Below are 26,101 nucleotides of genomic sequence, written 5' to 3'. Positions count from 1 at the left end.
TTATTCATAACAAATCTCTTGCTGTGCTGGAGTTTATGCTAATGAAGGGACTGTGGGTGGGGGACAGCCTCAGGATGGGGGGCTAGTCACCAGAAAGACCAAGCACATAGAGGGTTGGAACTTTCCACAGAACCCACTTCAGCCCCAAACCTCTGGGGAGGAGAGAGGGGGTGGATATTGAGATCACCAGGGGCCAAGGATTTAACCAATCAGGTGGTATGCCTGGAGGAGGCAGGGAACACCCCCTGCCCCATGCATCTCCCATTTGGTTGTACCCGAGTTGTATCCTTGATAATAAAACAGTAAGTAAAGTGCTTTTCTGAGTTCTGTAAGTTGTTCTATGAATTATCAAACCTGAGGACAGGGGTCTTGGGAACTCCAGAATTTGTAGTCAGCTGGGCAGAAGTATGGGTAGACGAGGTACCCCATTGGTGGCTGGCATCTGAAGGGGCACAGTTTCATGGGATTGAGCCCTTGACCTATGGGGTCTGCACTGAGTAGGTGGTGTCAGAAATGACTTGAGCCATCGGACACCCCAGTTGGTGCTGGAGATTTGGAGAAATGGTGTAGAAAAGTGACATGTATTTGGTGTCAAAAAACAAAACAAAACAAAAAAACGCATCCACTCCCCATCTTCGGTTCTGTGTTATAGATGTTTAAGCTGGGGTGCACCGTTCTGAGCAAGTGGGGGCATCCTTACCCTCCAGCTCCTAGTCTGGGGCCACAGCTTCATCCTGGGAAGGGCAGGCTGCTGGCCTTTCTCATCCTCCTCTCCGGTCCTATGTGGCAAAATCTCGTTTCAAGCAGGTGCAGCAGACAAGACTTCCCACACGGTCCCACTTGCAGGGTGGAAGCTTAGTCCAGGCGGTGGCAAGCTGGGAATACTTGGACCTTGATGGCCCCCACCGCGGTTGGCCCATAGGGTGGGGGTTCCCCACCCGCGGGAGCAAGCTGAGAAGACCAGGGGCTGCCACCTCCTAGTTCTCACTTGTAGAGCACGGTCACTCCAGGAAAAGTAGGTCCGGCTCCCAGCTTGAGTGCAGTGGTTCATGGTTTCTGCTCTGGGGAAAAACAGGCAGGGAAGGACAGGGAGTTCCACGGTTCTGCCCTGGGGAGCTGACTTTATTTGTATCAGACCTTCAAAAACTCCTGTGTGTAAGGGCGTTGTCCAAACCAATGGAGATCTCGGTAGAGAGCAATTAAGAGGAGTGGCTTCAGAAAACCACCATTTGGGGGCGCCTGGGTGGCTCAGTCGGCAAAGCATCTGACTTTGGCTCAGGTCATGATCTTGAGGTTTGCTCAAGGTTTGCTTCCCCATCTGTCAGTGGGGTTAATAATGACATCTAGCTCCTAGAATTGAGAAGATTCAGCAAAATAGATAGAAAACACTCATGCCTGCCATAATAATTGCTCCGTACTTATTAGCTACAGTTAGAATTATTACCTATATATTTTTTGATTCAGTAAAGCACTAGTTTAAACCACTGATTCCTTTTGTGATTGCGGATATAAGGTTAACACAACAGTAACCATCCTCTGCCTCATGGGTAGCCACCATCCTAATTTTTAAAAACTATTATTTTACATTTTATTTTTGGTAGAGAGCACAAGGCGGGGGGAGGGACCGAGAGAGAAGGAGACACAGAATCCAAAGCAGGGTCCAGGCTCCGAGCTGTCAGCACAAAGCCCGACGCGGGGGTCAAACCCACAAACCGCGAGATCATGACCTGAGCCGAAGTTGGACGCTCCACCGACTGAGCCACCCAAGTGCCCCTGTTTTTTTTTTTTTTGAGAGACACAGAGAGAGCTCAAGCGGGATTGAGGGGTAAGAGGGGCAGAGAGATGGACACGGAGAATCCCAAGCATGCTCCACACCATCCGCGTAGAGCCTGACACGGGGCTTGAACTCAGAACCGGGAGACCGTGATCTGAGCAGAAATCAAGAGTCGGACGCTTAACCAACTGAGCCACCCAGGAGGCCCCCTAATTTTGGTTGATGTATCATTCTCGTGCAAGCATTTGCACATTTACAACATACGTATCCATAGCATTATGTAGCTCTCTATGCAGTTTTAAAACCTTACATAAATGCATCATTCGTATGTGTCCTTCTGGAACTTCATCTTTTCACTCGACACCGTTCTGGAGATTTATTCATGTGGACAGGTGTAGGGCACCCATCTGTAACTGCCAGAGTAGCCGCAGTTTACCCCTTCTCTAGCTGACGGACCTATGCTTCCCCCGCTAGCGCATGGGCATGTTTATTCTTCTCCCCACAGACGTGGCTGGGGATCAGCAGCAGCACCATCAGCACCGATCGAGTGCTGCTTGTACTTACCATGGGCCAGCCCAGCATCACCCGTCCACAGGCGTCCCTCGCAGGAGGGGACAAAGTCCCTCATCAGGGTCCGGTAGGACAAGACTGAGTGGATTCCACCCAGGCCTGCCCGAGGCCGAGGTCTGTGCTCCTAGTCACTCTGCCACTCTGTCTCTTAGGAGCGAACGCCTGGTATCACACTGAGATGGGTGTACAGGCCCCTTGACAGGGCCTGGTTGAGACCCGCCCCTCCCACCCCCACCCAGCCTAGACCTGGCCCCCTGGAAAGGCAGAGTGACCGGCTACGGCCCTTGACCTGTCTTAGTTTAGGATTGCTCAGTTACTGGTTCAGCATCGTCTGCTTTGGTTTCAGAACCGCCCGTCCCTCCAAGAATATTTAACACCACTGGAGGCTTTTTGGAGGAGCGGCCCACAGGCTCCATCTGTGCTGTGTAAACACAAAAGAACCAGGACTCTTGCCAGGAGCATAAAATGGGCCAGGTCTCTGCCTCGGTGCGGGGGAGGGGGGGCGGTGGAATGGAGACAGGTGGCAGAAACCCTGGGTCAGAGCAGGTCAGAAACAATCAGGAAGAGACTAACAAGCCACTACTATGGGCCTGGAGGGTATGCGTAGCCCTGGAAGGAAGGAGCCAACAGCATTCACTTTGTTTTAACGTAAACTCAGTTTAGAACAATTTAGAATTATTTATTTTAGTTTATTATTTTAAGAGAGAGAGGAGAGAGAGAGAGAGAGAGAATATCCCAGGCAGGCTCTGCACTGTCAGCACAGAGCCTGATGTGGGGCTCCAACTCAACAAACCATGAGATCATGACCCGAGCCAAAGTCGGACACACAAGCGACTAAGCCACCCAGGTGCCCCCAGAACAATTTAGAATTGAAACATTCTGATCTTGGATCTCATTCCAGGGTTTGGTTACTGGGGCAGCAACTGCCGCCCTAAGACGATGAGTGTCTGATGCCCCCCAGCTGGAGTGGGCTTTGTGGGTTAACTGCATCGCTCTTGGCCGCGGCTTCCTCGCCTGTAAAACTGGGAGGGGGCTCACCCAAGAGACACAGTACGTGAGGGGTCTGGCGCGGAGCAGGAACTCAATAAATGGTCACTGGCATCATTACCTATCAGGCAAGTCTCACCAGCAGCCAGCTGGGTTGAGGAGGTAGAACTTCCACCAACTGGCCTCCAGTTGTTAGGAGTCTTCATGCCTTGAAGATCAGGATTTGAATGAGGCGGTCACTGGGGACCAAAGACTAGAATCAGAAGTTCCTAAAGAATCCCACTCCCCTGTGCCTCCTATGCCAGCAAATTTCCGGTGTGACCCCAACCCTAACTCAAGGGTCTACTCCCCGTGCTGGGCCAAACCCATCTCCGTCTGCCCGGGTTCTGAACCGGCTTCCAGAGCAGCAGGACACACACCCCCATCTGATTGGGAGAGCTCATGAGGCCAGAGGGTGTGGCAGCAGGAAGAGAGGAGAACGGGAGGGTTGATAAATTGACCTCCTCACACGCCCTAAATGCACTGCCAGTGAGCAGGCAGCATCTGCAAGATGGAGGCCTGCAGTCTCGGAGCTACAGTCTCCGAGCTAGAGAGACACTCCAGGTAAGGAGAGAGACGACGAGGAAGAGCTCCCTTGTCCACAAGCTGAGTCCTGTTGCTGCCCGGGGCCCAAGACAAGCTTCGTGGAGTGTCCTAAAATGTGAGACAGTTACAGATCTTTTTTTTTTTTTAATGTTTATTTTTGAGAGAGCCAGCACAAGTGGGAGAGGGGCAGAGAGGGGGACAGAGGATCCAAAGCGGGCTCTGTGCTGACAGCAGAGAACTCGACGCGGGCCTCAAATTCGTGAACTGTTAGATCATGACCTGAGCCGAAGTCAGATGCTTAACGGACCGAGCCACCAGGCGCCCCAGCTGTTACAGATCTTACTACGAGTGATGCTGACTGGGGATCCAGAAGACTCCAGGCCACAGCCGGGGTGGCGGTCTCATCTGCAACGGACCACGGCAGAAGCCTTTCTCCTTCGACTCCCCAAAGTGAAACCAAACCAGGAGACGCCCCGGACACCGTGAATGGGTGCGGATCGATTTATTTATTAGACTGAGTGCTTTAGTACAGAACGGTACAGAGATGATACATGTTTGTGCTTCAATACTTTCCAACACTGAGATTCTGATAATTTCAAGGTAAACAAGTTTCAAGACAGACTAGCTTTTTTAAAATATTCTTTTGATAAATTATTTTTATATAAATAACAGAGAGAGGAAACCCAACATGTTTGACAAACAAGGCCCCGAACTGTGGGCCCTGTCTGGTCAAGGGGAGGGGACAGAACAAGCAGGGACAGCAGGAGACGAACCAGTGCGAGCACCTACAGTTCTGTCCTAAGGAAACAAGGTATCTTAAGGGGGAGAAGGGAGACAGAAGAGGCCTGAAAACTAATGCGAGTGAGCAGGGGAGATTTCAAAGCCTTGAGAAAACACCACAAAGCATCCAACGGGGAGGGCGAGGAGCGCGCTCTGAAAGGAAAGCGGGCGGCCGCGTGGAACTAGCACTCACCACGTCTGCAAGGACATCACGAGACAGTAATATGCACACGGTTGGCAGGGGTTAAAGGGCAGCGGGGGGGCTGGGCAGGGGACATTTTTGTGACTTCCACTGTCATTGTATTTCATGACCACAGCAGCAGCACACGTGGTGCGCTCACCATCGGAGAACGGAGTTGCTGCTGAGTCTAGAGGATGACGAGACACCCTTTCTGCATTTGCTTCTTTCATTTTTGCTCTAGAGCTAAGTGTTATACAGAGAGTAAAATGATCATTTTCTCTTACAACCACGACGACAAATGACCCCACGCTACACAAAATAAAGTATCATGAAGTATCTTAAACTGAGGATGATCTGAACAGAGTCTGCATCTGAACAGAGGCTGTTCTCCTGGCGGTTTGAAGTCTTAGGCGCACAGACCCTTCTCTGCAAGAAAGGGCCCTCTGCCCAGGAGCCTGCATTACCCGTCCCATCCTCGTCCGTTCCTGGCCCTCGAGCACCACCCATGCTGACCCCACTGAGAAACAGAGGTTCGGTAGGGGCGGTGGTGCCCGGGAAAGGAAAGGTCTTGCCAAAAACCCCAGCCTGACTGCTTCTCCAAGAGACAAAGGTCCTGGCGGGAGCTTGCTCCTCGCTTGCTGGGGCCCTGTGACTCAGGCCCCAAGACTACTTCCCTTGGGATCACAGCGCTGTGGACGCGGGCCAGGGAAGGAGCGGTGACAGGCCGCACGCCAGCCAGCACCCAGCCTGACTTCACGGACCTCCAGCCCCTCCCACGGCCCCTGGGGAGGACGAGCCACCGGGGAAGCCAAAGAGGTCACTTCCAGCTCGGACCTCACACGATGATGTCACCTGATATTCACCGCCAAGCGTATCTGGACGAGAGCAGGCTGAGGGGTAGATAAGGACTGGCGTGGAGACCACAGATTAATCCTCAGTTTGAAATACTCCAGGAACAGACATCTCTGGGATTCCCGAAAAGAACAGGAACAACCCAAAAGAGATTTTGTAAAACACCCAAACGTCTACCTTCCCATACTCCAGCAATCTGCGCATGTCACACTGGGCTATGTACAAGGTCAGGGAATCATAGTAATGGGGAGAAGGTGTCCACTCATTCTAGACAGTTCCACAACTTCTCCAGCAGTATGTCCCTTACACAGGAACTTCTCCCCTTAGGACACATATAGAGGATACTCTTTTTAAAAAACACAATGCATTATTTTCTCTTGTTTCACACAGGAAGAGGGCATCATTAAACACGAGAACGCAGCGGCGACAGTGCCGTCCAGGGCGTGCAGAGCTGGGGGAGGCAGTGGAGGGACAGGGTCAGCAAAGTAACCGAGGCGGGCAGCAGCAGGGGCTGCGGAGCACTGTGGGAATAGGGTTCGTTTTTTGGAGGGGTGGCTTATTTGTTTAACTGCTTATTTCTTCATCTGTTTTATTCAGTTTCTTCAGCGTGTCCAGCAGTTTCTGTGGGGTGAGAATGTGCGTGGATCCTGGGGGGCAGAAAAGACAGTGAGCTTGCTGGCTCCAGGCTCTACCGCATTTCCTTTCCTGCCCTTCGGTTCCCAGATCTGCATCTGTTCCCCCGCCCCCACCCTGGTCTGGGTCTAGTGGAAGCAGGGAGGGGGGTGGGGATTGGGTGCTGGGTCCACATCACAATAGGCCTGGGAGGCACCTGGGGACCGTGGATAAACAAAACACATCCTCTGACTTAGGCACGGTCCCAGGCTGTACCAAGGAAGGAGCCCGCCCGCCTCTCCATCTGGGCTCAGTGCCATCTGCCAGGGGACGGGGCAGCTGCGTTTCTGATTCTCTCTTGCACTCGAGGCGAAGCCAGCCGGGGAGAGAAATTCCAAACCATATGGCAGGGGAAGGCTGGGGAGGGGGTGGGGTCGGTAGGGGGCTGTGTATGGAAAGGATGGCGCCTGCTAGGGAGGAAGTGATGGGCAGGGCGCCCTGGGGAAGCCACTGACCTCTGGGAGCCAGCCGGCTGGTGCTGCCCTGATGGGCGGGACCTCAGGTGTGAAAGGGAAAGGGCCAGGGTACCTGAGGCCTTACCTTGCAGAGACCGCACATTGTAAGAGATTAGAAATGCTTGCAAAAAATTTAAGCTAATGGAATTAGATATACTTCTACTGCAAAAATTAAAAAAAAATTAAAAAATAAATGAAGTCCTTTTTCATAAGGAGAGAGAGAGAGAGAGAGAGAGAGAGAGAGAGAATCTAACAAGTGCAGTAAAAAAAGATGCATGGACCGTGTGGTTTGGACATGGACTTTACTCAAACAGAACAGAAGTGACTGGTGCGTGAACATGAGGCCTGTACACATGCAGCAGTGGGCTTCAAAGAAAGAGGTCCCGGTGGGAGAGAAGAACTGAACAAAAGAGATCCGTACTTGAAAATGTGCCTCCCTGGAGGTGCAGGTGAGGGAATGGGGACAGAAACCACCAGGGTGCCAGACTGCCACCCTGACGGTAGGCAAAAGAAGGCTTTGGCTGGCTTGTCGGGGGTGATTCCGAATACCAGGGTCCCTATGCCTTTGACCACTGTGTGCTCAGCTGACACGTGACTGCTGGGACTGCAGGCCTTGAACCTTCCTGGTCAAGTCTGGACCGGCAGAAAGCTTGTGAAGCCCTCTCTGGCATGAGAGGCTTCGCTTCTTCCAACCTCCTGTCCTCCAGCATTCAAGCTCTAGTCACCCTGTCACTGTCCTGAGGAACCAGTCCGCGGCTACTTCCCAGAGGTGCTGAGCTTATAGCCTCCACCAGCCCCTGCGCTCTAAAGCCAACCCATTGCTCTGCAGACCCGAGGCTCCTTCGGCAAAGGCCACGCGGCCCTCAGCAGTACGTCCCTGGGCATTTTTACAGGACCACCTTCCCCCAAGGTACACTCATTTCTCTGACCTCACTGATCGTCCTACTGGTCCTAAAATAAGGTCAAAGACTACTCCCCAAATGAGAAAACAGGAATAAACGTTGCCAAATTCTGAACAGTGAACCACTGCCAGAATGAGGGCCTTCCCAACCTCCATTCCATGCAGCCTGCGCATCTGCACCCGGAAAGACAGCTGGGTACTCCGTGCAGAATCAATTTGGGGGTTTTCCAGGTAAAGGCAACACGCCGGAGAAACCGTCCCTAATGCCCTCCCGCAGCCATCTAGCTGAGTTCCAGGAAATGAGACAGTAGACTCGACTGAGAGGAAAAAATCAAAAGGGAGCCTCTGAGCAGATACCCACCCCAAGCTGCTCCTGGCCCCTGCTTTGCAGGCAAATCCACGGCCTGAGGGAGGCCAAAAAGAGATCAAGGTATCCATGCTCTAGAATTTCTATCACCTGACGGCTGACCATCTGGTGGTCCCAGTCTGACTGAAAGAAGAAAACTTCCAGGGCCAAGTATCTTTGCGACAGGCTCAGGAACTCCTGGACCCTAACTCACTGGGTGTCTTTAAAGGATTCAGACCAGCTGTTGTTGATCCGAATCCCCTGAGAGCCAATTCTTGCCACTGAGTCATCTGTACTGTTTTAATGTCCTGGTCAAGGTTTTCACCACCACAAATACCGCGAACGGAGCTGGGTGCGTTTGGGATACACATATCGCAAACCCACATTTAGAACCCACAGGGGGTCCACGTCGGTCCTCCAGAACCACAACGGAGGGTCCATCCCTCTTATGCTACATGACTGCAAGACTGAGAAATGTGAGTGGGTGTCTCCGAAAACAAAGTCACCCAAAGGGCTGTCAAAGCTGTGGGCCAGAGCTCTGCCTGGACAAAATCCTTCCTCTCTGACAGAATCTGAAAATCAGGTCAGCTGTCTAGGCATCCCTGGGTTTGGCCGACACAGACCTACGGACTCCGAACACCCGTGGGGGGGGGGGCACCAGGGAAGGTGTACATTCAAGAGCAACCCAGGAAAGTCTGCTGATCTGCCAGGTTTTGGAGACACGCTCCTGGCCAGCCCACGTCCTGAAGGTGGGAGAACGAAGCCCAGAGCGGCAGGGGGCACGTTCGCAGCCCTTTGATGGCACGGCCGGGCCCAGATGTCATGCCGTCGGTCTCGCTTCTGGACAGCCGGCCCCAGGAGGGGACATGCAAGTGAGTGCTCAAATAGCAGCTGGGCAATGGGTTGGTTCTGGGTACAGATTCAAATCTGAGTCCCACTGAAACATGAGACTTGTCTGACTCCAACTGGGAATAAAGTGAAATATTCAATATAAAAAAAACAAACCCTTTTTCTGAAGTGCAAGTGCTGTGTATGGCTCTTCCACCGGCTTCCAATAGCCTCTTGGACATTCCCTCAAGGCTGGTACTTTTAACACAACCCTCCCCCAGAGCTTGGGGTGAGAACCTAAAGCAAAGACTTCACTTCTGGACAACATGGAGGCGACTGATTAATGCAATGGAAGTGAGGCTTGGGGACACCTGTGCACTCCGGCCGCCCAGCCGGCCCCCTTCACCCGGCACCTGGGGGAGAGAGGGGCCGGAGGATCAGTGGGCGCTGGCACCCACGCGGGGAGCCGGCAAGGGATGCTCTCGTTCACTGACGAGCAGGAAAACTCATCTCCTAGAAGCTAAGTTGCTGCAGACAACTGCAGACATCGACTCTGGGCGGAGACAACCCGTCCTGCTCCCGGCCCACACTGTCCTAGGCTCTGGTCACCGGACAATCACAACAGAAGGAGGCAAGTCAGATTTTCATCTGTCTTCTGACCTCCCTGGGATTAGGGCTCCGTGCCTTGCTTTTTCCTAAAGGAACTCTCTAAAACACGACACTGCCCCAGAAAGCATTTCAGAAGCCACGAGTACACAACTCGAGTATTTGTGTTCTTTGCTCAGATGGCAGCCGAGAACCTATGCTGACTGAGCACAAAACAAAGAACACCAGCCTGCAAAGGACAGGCTGCTTCTGGGGCAGGGGATCGCAGAGTGAATCCTAGCTGGAGCCCCCGGGCTCTGGGTTTGCAGGTCTTTCAGACCCTGCAAGTGGTCTGCCACCACCAAAGCCTGGACTGAACATCTTTCCTTCCGTAAGTCTGAAAATACATCCTGCAGCAAATGCCGATCACCTCCCTGCCATCTGCACACAGAACCAGATGTCTCTGATTACCAAGCAACCAAGGTGCTTCTAAACAATGGCTGTGTTCTTCACAATTGCTTTTATCCACCGCCCATTGGCGGCACTGTCTAGAGGGAGGCAGCGCAGGGCCACGGCCAGCCTGCCCCGCACCGTGCAGGTGACCCACGTGCTGCTTCTCCCCTCACCAGTGCCCCGGGGGAGCCGTCTCTCGGCCACAGGAAGGAGAGGAGACAAAGCGCACAGTTGCCTGTCCCGACCTTTAGAGCGAGTCCCGTTTTGGATGGAGCACGTTCTCTTTATACAAACAAGCATGCTTCCGGTGCTCCCCCGCCCCCCCCCCCCCAGTCATGGCTCTGACAGCCCAGTCCCCTGAGGTATACCAGAGAGCACAGGTGCACGAGGGCAGGACCGCAAGCGCTGAGGCACCCGATCCGAGTTGCTGAATTAGATGGTCAGAGCTCAGGACCTGGGGCCCTGCGATCCAGGACCCAGCCCCCCCGCATTCTGCATTCTGTGTCCTGGTTGGGGGGCGGGGGAAGGACCTCCTGCAGTCCCACACGTGCTCCTGGCAGGACCGGGGCAAGAGTCTAGGCCTCCCGACTGCTCCAGGTGACTCATGCTCTCTGACTCACCAGGCCACATGTCAGTCTGGGCGGGAGAGGGGCAGGGACGTCGTCGGTGAAGTACGTGAGGGCAGGTGCGCAGAGTGTGGCCTCCTCACAGGCTGTGTGAGGAAACTACAGAATAACTAATGCTACAATGGAGTTCTTCAGTATGCGTCTGCCACTTAACACTTCACAGGAGGTTCCCGGGACATATGAGGGACGCAAGAGAGGGGAAGGGATGAGGATGAGAATAAAGTCTGGATAATCCACCAGACAGATGCCGGTTCCTGGGTAACAGGTAAAGGCACAAGCGTGGTGGGAGAGAGAAGACGCTCTTTCGAACAGCACACCGCGTTAAGAACAGATTTTTACCCAAAGGTTCTCAGATCTCACTAACAGACTTCAGTGAGAGAGAGGGGTGTGATAACTCAACCCTGGAAAAAAACCCACAGGAGAATGAAAATAAAAGCAACTACTGAGAGAGTAAATGACTACGAAGGGCCATCTGCCCCAGATGAACACGAGACACGAGATTTCCACTGGTGGCTGGAGTTCATCAAGTATGTGGTGGCTCGTGACCCTGTCACCCCTTAGCAACAGTTCCCTGGGACGAGTGCCTGCCCCGGAAAAAAGGAATTTACGTGTCTAACTACCACTGACGTGGAGTCTATCCTGACGCACTCCAATGAGCCTTCCCCACGATCAGGTGCCCATGGATCTCTCCACTGGAGTTCTGCCTTCTTGGACAGGACAGTCCCTTGAACGCCTACTGGCCTCACTCACAACTTCCCACACCATGTCACAAGCGGGACGCTACGCGTTCCCTGCCTGGTGCCCACAGATAACACCCCGGGCCGGTAGGCCTGCGCGCCGTGCCTCCGGCATCCCTCGGCTTCCAGTCCCTCCGAAGGACTGGTCATAGCAGTCATGATCATTTTTGGTTTACAACCCAGGGGGCTGCACTGCCTGACTGAGCAGCAGGTGACCCAGGGCACGAGTGAGCTGGCAGGCCGGGGCCCAGAGGCTCTCGCGGCAGGGTCTGTGAAGGCAGCATCGGACACATTTTCAATCGGTGTTAAGAACTGCAAGCATTTTCTTGTTGAAAGGAAATCAAATAAATAAACTGAAAAGGGAAAAATAAAGAAAAAGAGTGACGGAATAATCAAAGAAAACCCTTCAGAGTGGAAGAGTTTCTTTTCTGTAATAAGCTGCTTTTACTTTGTTTCTTTGGCTCTCACTCCATTGTTGGAGCCTGATCCTCAAAAGATACCCTAGAGGCCTCCCTGAAGTCGGGGTGTCTCAGGTCCATGAGAAATTTGGTGGGAGTAAGAATGTGAGTAGAACCTGCGGGAGAACAGAGGCCAGCTGACTGCTTGAACAAAGGTACGTTACAGGAACATGCCAAGTTAGGCCTACGTTTTATGCAGCCAATGAGGTATGAGAAAGCAAGACGCGAGCACGCGCACGTGCACACGCACACAGGCCGCAAGGACAGCCGGCATGCACCAAGCGGGTGAGGCCACACTGCGGACGTCAGCTGTCTGCGCAAGGCCCCTCCGTGGATCTGCGCGGGCACCGTTATCTCCCCAGGGTTCCACCCCCCCAACAGGGAACTGCAAGTCAGGACCAAAGCTGAAGAGGGAAATTTACACCAAAGCCTGGCCGTGACAGCTTCGGCCCCGCAAAGCTGTGTTTGAGCTGAGAGTTCTCCGACACGTGCATGCAACATACACACGAGCAGGGGACAGAGAGAGCTTTATCCCAGCGTCTATGTAACAAAAAGGAAAAAACGATACGGGGAGAAAGGGTGACCCGCTGGGGAAGCTCCAGGGAGTGGGGAGGGGAGGGAGAGGATATCCAATCTCTCCACTGAATGGTGTGGTATCTAGAAAGGGGGATGACAGTAACAGGTCCATCTTGACACAACCAGGAATGGCCACGTGGACTGGTCTGCAGGATCTGCTCACTCTGAGAGCGCCGGGCACACTGGAATTTGGTCACCCCGAAGTAGGGGTGTAAAACTGACACATCTTCTAGGGATCAGGGGAAAGGCCAGGGCAGTACGTGCTCATAGCCTTGGGTCAGTCAATGTCAAGAGGCAGCCCCAGGCAGGTGCAAATCCATTTTGTTAAGGGCAAGACGGGGCAAAAGGAAGGCGTCTGGAGAAAGCGTGATTTTCCTCAGCTCACTCTTTCCCCTAGAAACTGGAAGCTCCTACAGGCAGGAAAAAGGTATAAAATCTTCCGCTGCATTAAGTCAGGTCTAATGAGTTGCTTCCTTTCTTCTGGAAAACCAGCAGGAAATACCAGAAAGGGTACATAGCAGACCTAGGAGTCGTAGGAACCGGAATTGATGGGGAACCCTCAGCAGAGTCCAGGAGTCAGGCCCGTGTGTTTCGGGCAGTATCTGCCCACACACTGTGTCTGTCTATCTGCAACTGACAGGTAAAGGAGGGGGCGATAATTTACCTTCCATTCGCTGAGCGTCTTCTGAACAGGAGGCCCAATGCCAGCAAAGAGACAAGTCCCACCTCGGGCCTAGTACAAAGCTGTAAGCGGGTATTCACAACCCCGTTTGGCTGGGTAAGGAAATCGCAGCATGGAGAGGTGGGGTGCTTGCTCAAGGTAACCCACTTGGCAGTGGCCGAGCAAGAATGGGGGCCTGGGTCTGTCGGTGTCTGTGATCAGGCACTTCCCACCACTTGCAGCTGCCTCTCACCATGAGACACAGTGCAGACACGAGGAAAGAACCCTTCGCCCCTTTGCTGCCGTCCCCGAACGTGTCTAGAGACTATGTTTTGCAGGGGCAGTGGAGAAGTGAAGACAGAATGAAACACCAAAGCATGGAATGGATCGAAGTGCGATGAAGCAGCCCCTTCCCTCTAGAACACATGCCCCCACTCACCTATTAGCACTTCCCACTTTCCATTGGCTTGGGTCACCTCATAAGCACAACGCATCTCATTCAGGCTCACGCCCCCAAGGATGAAAATAATGAGGCGGGGACCACTGCGGTACTCCCCTGGGGCCTTATTCTTATGCCAGTGCCCATAGCGGGCGCTGGGGGGGGGGGGGAGGAAGGGGGGAGAGAGAGAGAGAGAGAGAGAGAGATTAATTATGTTTATCTGCACTCAGAGGACTTATCACTTCATACCTCAATGACTTGTTTACACATTCGCTCTGTACACCAGTGACCAAAACAGAGTAGTAGTAAGTGTTGGTTGAACTGAACTGCTGTGCAAATTATCAAGTGCTTGGGCTACCCATGCTGTGACCTCGTCACTCTCTCGGAAGCATGTAGGTGACAGGCAAGCTCGAGTCAGCTTTCAAGGGTGACGTGTCACCTTCCACAGCTTTGCCCCTCGTGATGGTCGTCAGCTTCCGCCCTCCAGCGTACAGGTTTCTAGGCTTGTCTGGGACTCTGCTGGCAGTGAGCGGTGACGATGGAGTCAAGGCCCGTCTTCAGGCTGGTACACCCTGATTCACGCAGCGAGCACCTCACCTGATCAGGGCCTCCCCCAGCACCAAGGTGCCAACCCTCGGCGAGATTCAGCCATGCCCACCGAGAGCTCGCGGTTTAACTGGGGTGGGCGGGGAGAAGGAAGGTCAGGATCGTGCTGCGATGGAGGGGCTCGGTGCCACAGGGACATGCACGCCTTCTAGCGTCATCTGGGCATCATTGGAAAAGTCTTCCCAGAAGACGTGACACTGAGCTGCCCCCTGAAAGACAGGCATTTCGGTGGTGGGACAGTTCCCAAAGGTGTCTCCTCTGCCCCTGGGCTTCTGTTAGTAGGTCTTCACCTTGTCCTCAGGAACAATGAGAAATGGGTTGCTTCCAGGTTAAGAAAATGGGGAAAAGAAAACAAAAATCAAAGCAAAACAAGGAGGCCAAGTCTCTAGCAAAATCTCTGCCCTTCTCCCTGACTACGACAGCATTAAAGTCACTTTCCAAAATCCTGAAGGTGCCAGGGGCGCACATGGGCCAACGCAGAGAGAGTCATCTGACAGTGTGCCATCGTCACCGGCCTGGCCAGGGCAACACTGGGGATTTCGTATTTTGCTCCAATGTTGGCAATAAACATTTGGCCTCTACTGGCATCAGAGGGGATGCATAATGCCACAGGTGCCACAGACCTCCGGCCTGGGCCCAAGGGAAGGTCTGAAAGTGAGCCCAGCAGGCCGGGCGTGGGGGACAAAGATGGGTGGGCACAGCAGGAACAGGGGATGGAGAGGTACATGTGGAGGGTTCATCCTGGGAACTGCCAGCTACTCCGGTGCCCCGGGATGCCCTCTTTGGAGCTAGTGGCGCTCCTGTTCCAAGCTCAAATGTTCATTCAGCCTTGAAATGTTCTCAGGAGCCACGTCAAGCTCTTGCTGACAGACAAAAACCGAGTAGCACCCGGCTCTGAGGTTGCCACCTCAGGAAAAGTAACTGATGCCACTGCGGGCCAGGGAACAGCCTGGACCACACCGAATAGGGAGGCCAACGAGAGTCTAGGGGCAAAATGCCTTCCGATGCCACCGCAGGGCACAGCAGGAAGGTTTCCAGATGCGTGGCAAAGAGGGGAACAAGAGGAAGAGCTTTTGAAAACAGACCCTGGAAGGCACCACAGGCAACTAAGAAAACCCACAGTGTTGGAGAACCAGGGACAGAAGTATGGAGTGTCACCAGGTACGTGAGCCTGCTTGGGATTCTCTCTCTCTCTCTCTCTCTCTCTCTCTCTCTCTCTCAAAATAAATAAACAAACTTAAAAAAAAATATTTATTTATTTTTGAAAGGGCACAAGTGGGGGAGGGACAGAGAGAGAGGGGAACAGAGGATCCGAAGTTGGCTCTGCACTGACAGCAGTGAGCCTGATGTGGGGGGCTTGAACTCACGAATCGTAAGATCATGACCCGAGCCAAAGTTGGACACTCAACCGACTGAGCCACCCAGGCGCCCCAAATAAATAAACTTAAAAAAAAAAAAGGCGTACAATTCAATGCTTATTAGTATAGTCACAGAATTGCAAACCATCACCACAATCAATTTTAGACTATTTCATCACCCCAAAAAGAAGCCCTATACCCTTTAGCAGTCCCTTCCCATTCCCCCACCCCACCCCCATCCCCAGCCCCTGGAAACCACTAATCTACTTCCTATCTCTACAGATTTGCCCATTCTGGACATTTCAAACAAACGAAATCACACAACATGTGGACTTTTGTGACTAGCTTCTTGCACTTAGTGCAATGTTTCCAAGCTTCATCCATGGAACACGTGTCAGTATTTCATTCCTTTGGTTGGATAATATTCCATTGTATGAGTATGCCATGTTCTGTTTATCCATTCATCAGCTGATGGACATTTAGGTTGTTTCCACTTTTGAGCTATTATGAGTAATGCTGCTAGGAACACTGGTGTAGTGCGATGTTAAAACAGGGTAGTTAGAGAAGACGGGGCAAAGTAACAGTTGATTTTAAAGGCCTGAAGGAGATAAGAGGCAAGCCCTGAAAATGTACGGGGACAGATCGTTTGAGGCAGAGGGTAAAGCCAAGTGCAAAGGTCCTGAGGCAGAAGTATGCCTGACACGGGCAGAGGAGGTGGCTAGCGTGGCAGAAGTGGAGAGAAAAACGGGAGGAGTAAGGGATGAGTCAGAGAGGAGTGGGAAGCCGGAGAGTGGAGGGCCTCATGGGCTGCTCCAAGCACCAGGCCTGCACTCTGGCTGTGGCGAGAAGCCGGGGGAGGGTTCTTGTGGGTGCTGTGTCACACCAGGACCACCGTGCGGCCGACAACCACCCAGCGACGGTCCCCCTTCTCCCACCTGCTTGCTCTGGACTCCCACTCACCTGACCGCGGTGGTGCTAAAGGAGGCAGAGGAGCGGGTGGAGATATACGGGTAGTGCTTGGTATCGAGTTTGTCTTCAATAGTGTCCTGGAAAGAAAAGAGACAGATACTAGGCTTGCCTTTTGTTTGGGAAGGGCTGACAGAACCAAGGCGAGATGATTCAAGGAACAAGTCACTTGGCAAAGCGACATGGCCGAATCTGCAACAACCAGAGCTCCTTTGCCCTGCTGCCTGCTGCAGGGGCCTAAAACGGCACTCAGCATGGACATGGAGAAAAGTCCGTAGGTCTGCTCATGAAGAAGACCTTAACGACCTTGCAGTTAAAAAACAAACAAACAAACAAAAACTGCAATGGGGCGCCTGGCTGGCTCAATCAGAAGAGCATGTGACTTTTAATTTTAGGGTTGTGAGTTCGAGTCACATGCTGGGTATAGAAATTACTAAATAAACTCTATTAAAAATTTTTTAAATTTTAATTTGAGAGAGAGAGAGAGAGAGAGAGCACGCATGAGCAGGGGAGGGGCAGAGAGAGGGAGAAAGAGAATCCTAAGGAGGCTCTGCACTGCCAGCACGGAGCCTGACACGGGGCTCAAGCTCACAAACAGTGAGATCATGACCTGAGCTGAAACCAAGAGTTGGGTGCTAAACTGACTGAGACACCAGCAGCCCCAGTAAATAAACCTTAAAAATAACAAGGGGCACCTGGGTGGTTGAGGACCAACTTCAGTTCAGGTCATGATCTTGTAGTTCATGAATTCCAGCCCCACATCAGGCTTACTGCTGTCAGCCTGTCAGCGCAGAGCCTGCTTCAGATCTTCTGTCCCCTTCTCTCTGCCCCTAGCCCACCTGTGCTTTCCCCCAAATAAAAAATAAATAACAAAACACGAGGCGCCTGGGTGGCTCAGTCGGTTAAGTGTCCGACTCTTGATTTCGGCTCAGGTCATGATCTCATGGCCGTGAGCTCAAGCCCCACGTCGGGCTCTGTGCTGAGTGTGGAGCCTGCTTAGGATTCCTGCTCTCTCTTCCCTGCGAGCGCTCACTCTTTCTCTCAAAATAAACGAATAAGACCAAAAAAGTGCATTAATTTTTCTTGCTTCCCTTCCAATTTTTTTCTTTTCTTTTACATCTATGTGAGGTTATAAATGTTGCATTCCAATAAATTCCTGACACTTGCCACCAGTTTTGTAGAAACTCGGCACAGGCATTGTGTCTCATGCAAGACAAGACTTTACATCCTCAGTTTTCCAAGGGTCTAATCATCTAGTGGGTGGATGCCAGCTAGGCACCTCCCGCTGCCTAGAAATCTCCACTCCTCTTAGCAGCTACCATGTGAAACCTACGCACATGTCTCTCCAGGGGACTGCGGAGCGGGGCAGGAAAAGGGAACAGAGAACAAAGGAGCGAATGAGACAGAGGGGTGGGCTTTAATTACATTACAAAGAAATCCAATTGGTTTCTAGATGTCTCATGTTCACCCGTCCTTTGGTTTGTGGGTTTTAAAAATAGGAAGCTGACTCACTATATATATTTAAAATATACTTATTTTAACTCATAATTCAGCAGAACACCTGGACTGCGTGGATTGACAAAGGAATTCTGGGAAAGCCCCTTCGTTGTCCGGACCCCAGTCTTGTCCGCCTGTGGACAGCAGGAGCTGGACAGGGTGCCTCTAAGACCCACCCTGGAGATCCAGTGGGGCAGGATTCTAAGCAGGGTTTCTTCATGCTATAGGCGAGGAGCAGAGGGACACCTCACATTCGCAAATACAAAACACCTGCTATGCCCAGAGGACACATCAGCTGAGGGCACAGGCCAAGGTATAAAGAGCTGACTCCAAACACTGAGCAGATACATATACGTAAAGGGCATCTCCGATACATGCTACAGGAGTCCAGGGCGGCTCCGTGGTGCTGGGCGGTCAGACGGGGGCGGTGTATGCAAACGGTGAGACCTGACGGGGACTTTGAAGGAAGGCAGGGCTCAGAAGTGGAAGGGGACAGCACTGCAGGCAAGGGATGGATGTGAACAGAAGAGCAGAGGCAGAAACATGCCTGGCAGGGCGGGGTCCCTGACTGACAGGGAGGCTTAGGGAGGGGCTGGCTCGGGTGAATCCTGAAAGCCCCTCCATACCCGCACCCTTAGTGTGGTGTTTGTGACTCATGTGACCTGCAGATGCTGGGATGTGTTTGGTTCTTTGGATACGGCACCACTGAGGGGTCTCTCCTATGGGGCTAAGTCATATGGATCATAGGGATCTGGATCTAGCGGCCTCTGGGGGCTGTTCTTCCTAAACCCTCAGGACAAGGCTATGGGGCCTAAATGAGCCCCGAGACTGGGTACAGATCCTCAGGCACAGATAACCCCAGGCTGTCACCATCACCCCACATCAGGTGAAGCTGGAGGCCTCTGGGCCTGTAAGTGAAGAGTTCTGGGCCCGGGCTGTCCCACACACATCCTCACACCCCTCCCTCGCTGACCTCCATGATGTCTTTAATGATCGGAGTCCACCGTGAGAGCTGGTAGGTCTGCTCACTGATGCGCTCCTTCCGCTCTGGCTTGCTCCTGCGGCGCAGGGTGGACTGAATACAAACACACGCAAAATTAGACAGAGTCACGGGTCACCTGGGCCCCGGCGACCTTGCTGGCCTCGGGAAATCGCTCCAGAGCACTCCCTTCAGAGTCAGCGCTAGCAGAGGCTAAGTGGGAGAGGTTTTCCTGGAAAAGTCCAGCATGTGCCCCTTGGAGCAAACTCGGTTCTTTAAAGCCATGGAAAATGGCAAATGCGGGTCAAACACAGAAGCTCCATTAAAAAAAAAAAACATCCTGGTAGTTAAAAAAAAAGTTTTGTTTTCGATTATAGGAGAAAAGGCAGCTTTGTGTAGGACCTGGTCTTTGCTTCTGCTTCAACAGTCTGGGGTGCATCGGTAAGCCATCTCCATTCCCATTTGGGTCCCTCTTGAACAAGGGTCAAAAAACACCAAACCAGTTACAGGTCTCAGGTCTGGGCTCTGGGACAAAGTTTCTGACTCTGAGATTCCAAAAGAAGCGCATTTGCAAGTCTAGCTTTACAGCACTGCTGAGTGAGAGACTCCTCACAGGAAGCAGGTGCACGGGAAGGTTCCCAGCAGAGAGCTCCAAAGAGTGCTCGGGCCTCTTCCTCAAGTTCTGGAGTCCTCTGGCCCCCAGCCTCTTCTGGAGTGCGCTGCATGGTCAGGCTTCCCTGCCCTGGCCTGGCTCAGTGACAAACCAAGTGGCAAACCCGCTTGATGCTAAGCGCTGTGCTCCCGCTCTCACAGAAGATGCTGGACCCAGGTACGCAAAGACACGGCCAGACTGAGCTCGACATGGGGGACGAAGCTGGCGTGGGCTGGGGCTGGCTCAACGCAGATTTAATGACTGGGCAACTCCTGGATGTGCACGTCTTGGTTCTGGGAGTTTCACTTCTATTTTACTACATCTATCCCTTTATTCCTCTGATTTTATGTTTTCTCTTCCTCAACGTTTAGTGTATGTATCTTAAGCCACCTTAAGTAATTCAGGGGAGAACAGGTAAGACATGCCAGCTTCCCTTCTGCCTCTCCCTCCCCACATGCAAGACTGGCCCCTTACGTCAGTGACGATGGGCACCCCCAGGTGTGCCATGTTGGTGATGATCTCGCTGTCCTCTGGGGGGATCTGGGCATGCTGGATCAGTTTATTCAGGTTCTCCTCAGTGATGCCTGAGAGAACAAAACCCCTGTCACCACACCCAGCCACTGCACATCACACACTCAGAAGCAGAGCCAATCGCTTGAGGGGGGATGATGCCCCTTCTCCTCCTCAGGATTAGTAGAAATGAGTCTTCACCGCATCAACTTTACTGGAAGATGAAGACAAAATCAGGATTTCCATTCCACTCAAGCCACTCTGTCCCAGGCTGTGACCTTCAGCAACTGCCCCATCATGGTCTATATTTCCATCCGTCTTCTGCTTCCCAGCCATTTCTGCCCACCCCTGCCCACATCAAAGTCAAGAGTCTCCGTGTCCATCTGCACAGTGGACGGTAACCCAACTGTGATGTGGGTAAAAATCAGTTATTTAAAGGTGGAGAGTACTAACGTGATGCAAGTTAAAGCGCCTGGCGGACAAGCCCTCACAAACTGGCTTTGCTGTCAGTGGGCTCTCCCTGCCCCCACCCGTCCTCTTCCATAGACGCCTCACCTTTCTTAACTCTTGAATTCAATTCTAGTTCCAACTGATTTACCTTCATTTCCCCAATGTCAAGAGCCCCTGGGATCTCCTTACTAAATAATACGCCTTTCCGTGTCTCCTAAACTTTCCTACTTTGTCTTCTCTCTCTCCCTCACTTCACTTGCCCAAGAGAGCACCTATCCCTTCTTCTCCAGCCCGTCGTTCCTACCGTTCTTCAAAAAGATGTAGAGAAGGATGATGCGGATTTTGTCATAAGTGCTGACATTTGCATCCAGCAGAATGGGGACGATGGCTCTCATAGGGTCCTTGATCTTCTCCCCTTCGGCATCCGTGCCCATGGCCAGGTCCTGCAGAAAACACACCATATTGGCCCCACTCCCAGTGACAGTCTGGACAGATGGTAACAATTAGACGACTGTAGACCATAAATAGGATTGGTCGCTTCACTGGGGAAGGTCCCTTCTTCTCCCACAATGCACCATAATCTGCACTGGCGTCACTAGCGCTACGTTCCGTGGCGCCAGTGAGAACTGATGACAGCCCCGGGGTTCAATTTGCAAAAAACAGAAACCATCGTTGATTTTTTTGCCATCTTGTCTGAAAGTAGGCTGCTCCCTTCAGGTGAGTGTCCGTGCACCTGGGCCACATCCTCAGGTCAAGCCTCCGTTCCGGTGGGGCCTCTAGAGGTACAGAGCTCTGCTGAGGGATCGGGGCCGAGTCAGTGGCACGTCCCGCACATGAAGAGCTTTGGCATCTTAAGGGGCGCCTGCCTAGCTAGACTCTCCCCATTGTGCTTCCCCTTGGCTCTGAAGGACACGCCTTTTGAGTTTTAACTACTCTGCATTTTTTAACCTGTTTTTAATTTTCCAACCCACTTTTTTTTTTTTTAATGTTTATTTTTCAAGGAGAGACAGAGGGTGAATGGCTCTGAGAGAGACGGGCAGAGAGAGAGGGAGCCACAGAATCCAAAGCAGGCTCCAGGCTCTGAGCTGTCAGCAGAGTTCAATGCAGGGCCCAAACCCACGAGCCGTAAGATCATGACCTGAGCTGAAGTCGATGCCCAACCAACTGAGCCACCCAAGCGCCCCTCCAACCACTTTTAAGATGAGTAGGAAAAAAAGGGCTCTAGAACCTGCAAACCCAACCCAGGCAGATGAAGGAGGAGAGAAGGGCTGGCCAAAGAAGGAAGAGGAGAGAGAGCACAATGACAGCCCGCTTCCCAACTCAGGCAAGAGTCAGACCGGCTGTCGACAGGCTGGAGAAGGCACATCATCAGCCTCAGCAAATCAACAACCATTCTACTCTGTTCTCAGAGACCAGAGGCTGCAACTCCCTTGGGAACCCACACAGGGCTCACCTGAAGGTTCCCTTTTTCTCTAAGATCCCACGAGTCCATAACCATCAGGACCTTGAGGTTACCCAGGTCTGTCTGGGTCAAGGAAGGTGGGTGCCCCCAGGCCTTCTCACCTCTCAGAGCCACTGCCAGCCTCAACAGCCGTTTGTTTAGCCGGACCCAAATCTAATACTCTCTAAAGGTCAAATTAAACATAACCGGTTCAACAAATACCACGGAGCAATTCTGAAAAAAAATGTACACTTCCAAGGATTCATCCCAACTTCACTTTTACTGATGTAGGGATAACCTGTTTTCTGGACAGTCAAGTTCTTTTGGAGAGGACCTTGCACCTGTCAAGATCAGCTGTGAGACTGATGGGTTTTTAGGGGGCCACTGCCCCTTAGAAGAGAGCCAAGAAACCAGGACAGGTCTGACAAACCTAAGCTGGCTCGTCACATCACACCGGACGGTGTAGATCTTAGCTTCACACCAAGGACTTGAGTTGTTCATTCCTGCTGAGGCTTCACATTCAAATGCCCTCCCTTCCCATGGAAGCAGACCCTAGCTGAGTGAAGTTCTCGCTTGGAGAACGGAGGGCCAGGATTAGTGACTCCACACAACACTCCTGGAAACTATGGCAGCATTGTTATTTCCCTTTGCAGATGAGGAAAGCAAAGCAGAAACAGGCACATCAAACAAACCAGTGACAGAGACAGAGTTCAAACCGCAAACTGCTGACTTTCAGTCCTACTTATGATCAGGGAGGCTGTGGTGAGTTTCTGACATGCTACTACCCTAGTTTCTCTCATCTAGGTTTCCAAAACCGGTGTGGCCACCACAGGAGGAAAGTATACTCGGAATATAAACCTCAGCCAGCCCTGTCAGTGTAGGGCTCAGAGTTCCAGACATCTCTCTTCAGACACTCCAGGGAGCCTGTGGAGAGTCAGACATGCAAAATCCAAACAGCACAGCATTCCAGACCAGTCTAATCCCTACCATTGAGAGCGGAAGTGCATTGGCTCCAGAGTTGAGACAACATGATCTAGCAGACTTCCCCATCTCTCTATCCTATGATTCTGCAGGATGTTCAAAGTCACATGTTAAAATTCAGCTGGGTCAACGGGGATGGCAGAAAGAGAAGGAAAAGGTCCTACCTGCTCCACTCGGCAGAGTTTATCCACGGTGCCTTGGTAATGCTTCATGCAGTCCTCGGCCAGGTGCAGGTGGGTTGAATACTAGGAAAAAGCAGAGTTTATGATCCAGAAATCACTCACGGACGCATGAAGCATAAACTGAGCACCTACTATGTATAAACACTGTGCAATGCACCAGGGAGTCTCCAGCCTCGTAAAGGAGGTAAAACATGCATTGAAGCAGAACACAAACATGGCAGAACACGCCAGAAAGTTCTGTGTCAGGAGAGGTAGGGGCAAACCGCATTCCAAAGGAGTCAAGCAGATGAAGGAATCCTATATGGGGGTAGGGTGGCATAATGGTTCCACAATGTGTCCACAAATCCTTTGTTACCCCTCCTTCTAGGAGGTGGAGCTTAATTCCCCTCTCCTTGAGCGTGGGCTGGATTCAGTGACTCGCTTCTAAAGGAGAGTGTGGAGGACATGATGTAGGACACCCCAGGTCAGGACAGAAAAGGCACAGTGACTTCCTCCTGGCTCTCTCCCTCGGTCACTCACACTCGTGGAGTCCAGCTGCCATGCCGTAAGAATACTTAAGCAGCCCAGGGGAGAGGCTCGTGAGGTGAGGAATTGAAGGATAAAGAGAGAAAACAGACGAAGAGGAGAAAAGAAAGTCATAGGAAATAAGTTGTCGGTCCAGTCTTCCAGCTTTTCCTAATAAAACCAGAAGTTGATTAAAAACCTGTGACTTCAGTGGATCAGTCAGTGCAGTGGGGCTCTGAGAGGTCTTACTGAAGTTGATTATAGTCAAGATTCAAATCAATCATTTGGGATTGTCATACCTTGCTGAGCTCTTTCTGGTACTGGGGCATTTTCTTTAGCATCTGGGACAGGTCCCGCATGGTGGTCTATGAGGGAAAGGAAAACATATGGTCTCACTCTAATGGCCCTGACCTAAGAGGCTGTGCAAGGGTGGCAGGTCCAGGGCAGGACAGCAGCCAGCACCAGACTTCCCAAGTGCACGCTCGGAAACTCTCAAAATCAATCTGTTAAACCTGAGATCACTGTGGGTTTAGACTTCCAGGCCTCTGGCTCAAAAAATTATTGATTCAAATACCATGACTATCTTCTAGGTAGGGAACTGAACTCTGAAGTGTCGCAATTACGTTTTATTTATTGGACTAGAAAGTTACTGAGAGCATAATTCTTGTCAGGAAAGAGCAATTTTTCTTCTCCACACTGTTCTTCTGCATACTCAGCTCAAGCAGTCTTGAAACTGAGTTCACATTTCATCCCAGCAGAAGGGCTGCAGTTGTGTAGACAGGTAGAAAGAAGGAACAAGGTGGGAAAGGGCCGGGATGTGCATCCTGACAGGTCACAGGGGTCTGTTTACTCGGTAACCATGTGACTCACCTAATCCCTCTCTAGCCAACAAAAATTTGTTGAATTACTACTACATGCCAGGTTAGGTGCTGGAGATATAAGGACAAAAAACAAACAAACAAACAAACAAACAAACAAGAAATTCTTGTCTTTGTGGAGCTACCATCTAGCAGAGGAGTCATTCCGACTGAGAGGATTAGTGTTCTTCGAGGGAATCAGGAGTGTGGGTGCACAGTGGAGGGGTACCTCATTAGTCCAGGGAGGAGCAGGGAGGATTTCCCTGAGAAAACGATGCCTGAGCCAAAGTACCAGGACTTGACAAGGCAAGCCCCGGGCAAGGAACTCAGGCATGGATGGAGCAAGGCCGTGGGTGCCAGAGAGTGGGGGGCAGACCTGAGAGTCTGGGGGGCCTGATAGCCCAATGCTATAAGGTGTGTCTACGGGTGGGGCTGGATTCTGCTGGGAACAGAAAGTCTCCAGATGGTTTTAAGCAAGGGAGTGACACAATCAGAGGTGCATTTCCCTTGACTAAGATGGCTAAGCTACCTCCGATGAACAGTCAGGATAAGGAAAGGACCAGGCAAGTTGAGTTCTAATTCCACCACAAGCTAAAAAAGGTTTCAGGGTTCTTCTGGCTTAAGCTGACGCATGATCTAAAACCGTAAATATCAATCCTCAGAGTAACAAAATGAAGATCTCTATAAACATCAAAAGACAGGGGCACCTGATCTCAATCCTGAATACAAAAACAAGACAAAACAGTATTAGATGAAGCAGGGACAATGACCCCCTGGCTCACTAATCCTGTGCCAAGGAAGCGCCCTGCCTGCCGGCTCCCAGAGGGAAGACCGGGATTAGCCTAAAGGGCACTGGAGCTCTAGGATGCATTTACCTTCTCTCCGGTATTCATTCTCTTGCTGGAAGAAAAATCTTTCAGAGAACGGGTGACTTCCCTGGAAGACAGAAAGAGGCAACTAACTTTCACAGCAACACCAAGTCCTATACTAGTGGTGCAAGATTCTTCCTTTAGGAATACACGGTGACTCTTCCTGCCACTAAGGTATGTACTTACAGTGATTTTTGAAGAGGAGAGAGAGGGATACATTGTTTTCCTAATATTCTATTTTTTTAATGTTTATTTGAAAGAGAGAGAAAGAGCAAGAGGCAGAGAGAGAGGGAGACAGAGACTCCCAAGCAGGCTCCATGCTGTGAGCACGGAACCTGATGCAGGGCTCAATATCATGAACATAAGATGATGACCTGAGCCAAAAGCAAGAGTCGGATGCTTAGGCCACTGAGCAACCCAGGTGCCCCTCCTAACCAATATTCTCAACCAGGGTCTCCAGAGGAGGTGTACAGGATGATTCAAGAGAAGGAATTATTAGTACTTCTATTTATGTTTATTTTACTCCATCTTTTTCAAATTTGTGGTTTTGTATATACTGTAAAATATATATATATTAGAATAAACTAGTAAATTCATAAATAAACTCACATATTGGAAATGTGAATCAACATTTTCCTAAGGTTGAGTGATCCAAAAAGTTTGGGAACTACTTTTCTGAACTGAACTATCCAAGACTGTCTTATTTTCTTGCTTCCTTGTGAATTTCCTAAGACTATCACCAACTCAATGTAACAGCCAGAAAATATCTTTTTGCAAAAGTAG

General features: G+C 51.5%; 1 protein-coding gene across 3 annotated transcripts in view; it reads right to left on the bottom strand.

Annotated features, from left to right (window-relative positions):
• Nucleotides 1-4,403: 4,403 nt before the first annotated feature.
• The window catches only part of STXBP1 (syntaxin binding protein 1), a 74,171-nt gene continuing 52,473 nt past the window's right edge, over nucleotides 4,404-26,101 (bottom strand). The window contains exons 11-20 of one of the 3 annotated variants that reach the window (XM_011288419.3): nucleotides 25,325-25,385; nucleotides 23,892-23,957; nucleotides 23,071-23,151; nucleotides 20,789-20,927; nucleotides 19,999-20,108; nucleotides 18,867-18,968; nucleotides 16,391-16,476; nucleotides 13,467-13,621; nucleotides 11,781-11,906; nucleotides 4,404-6,376 (exon numbers count right to left, since the gene is read on the bottom strand). In XM_011288419.3, coding sequence (XP_011286721.1) covers nucleotides 11,797-11,906; nucleotides 13,467-13,621; nucleotides 16,391-16,476; nucleotides 18,867-18,968; nucleotides 19,999-20,108; nucleotides 20,789-20,927; nucleotides 23,071-23,151; nucleotides 23,892-23,957; nucleotides 25,325-25,385 — 910 coding nt within the window. In that variant the 3' untranslated portion in view covers nucleotides 4,404-6,376; nucleotides 11,781-11,796. The remainder of the gene's footprint in view (nucleotides 6,377-11,780; nucleotides 11,907-13,466; nucleotides 13,622-16,390; nucleotides 16,477-18,866; nucleotides 18,969-19,998; nucleotides 20,109-20,788; nucleotides 20,928-23,070; nucleotides 23,152-23,891; nucleotides 23,958-25,324; nucleotides 25,386-26,101) is intronic. The other 2 variants (XM_011288421.3, XM_019816566.2) reach the window with 2 other exon arrangements.

Source organism: Felis catus, chromosome D4 (genome assembly GCF_018350175.1).
Source record: "Felis catus isolate Fca126 chromosome D4, F.catus_Fca126_mat1.0, whole genome shotgun sequence".
NCBI lineage: Eukaryota > Metazoa > Chordata > Mammalia > Carnivora > Felidae > Felis > Felis catus.
The sequence above is the reverse complement of the archived record's forward strand: the minus strand, read 5'-3'. Positions and strand labels throughout refer to the sequence as shown.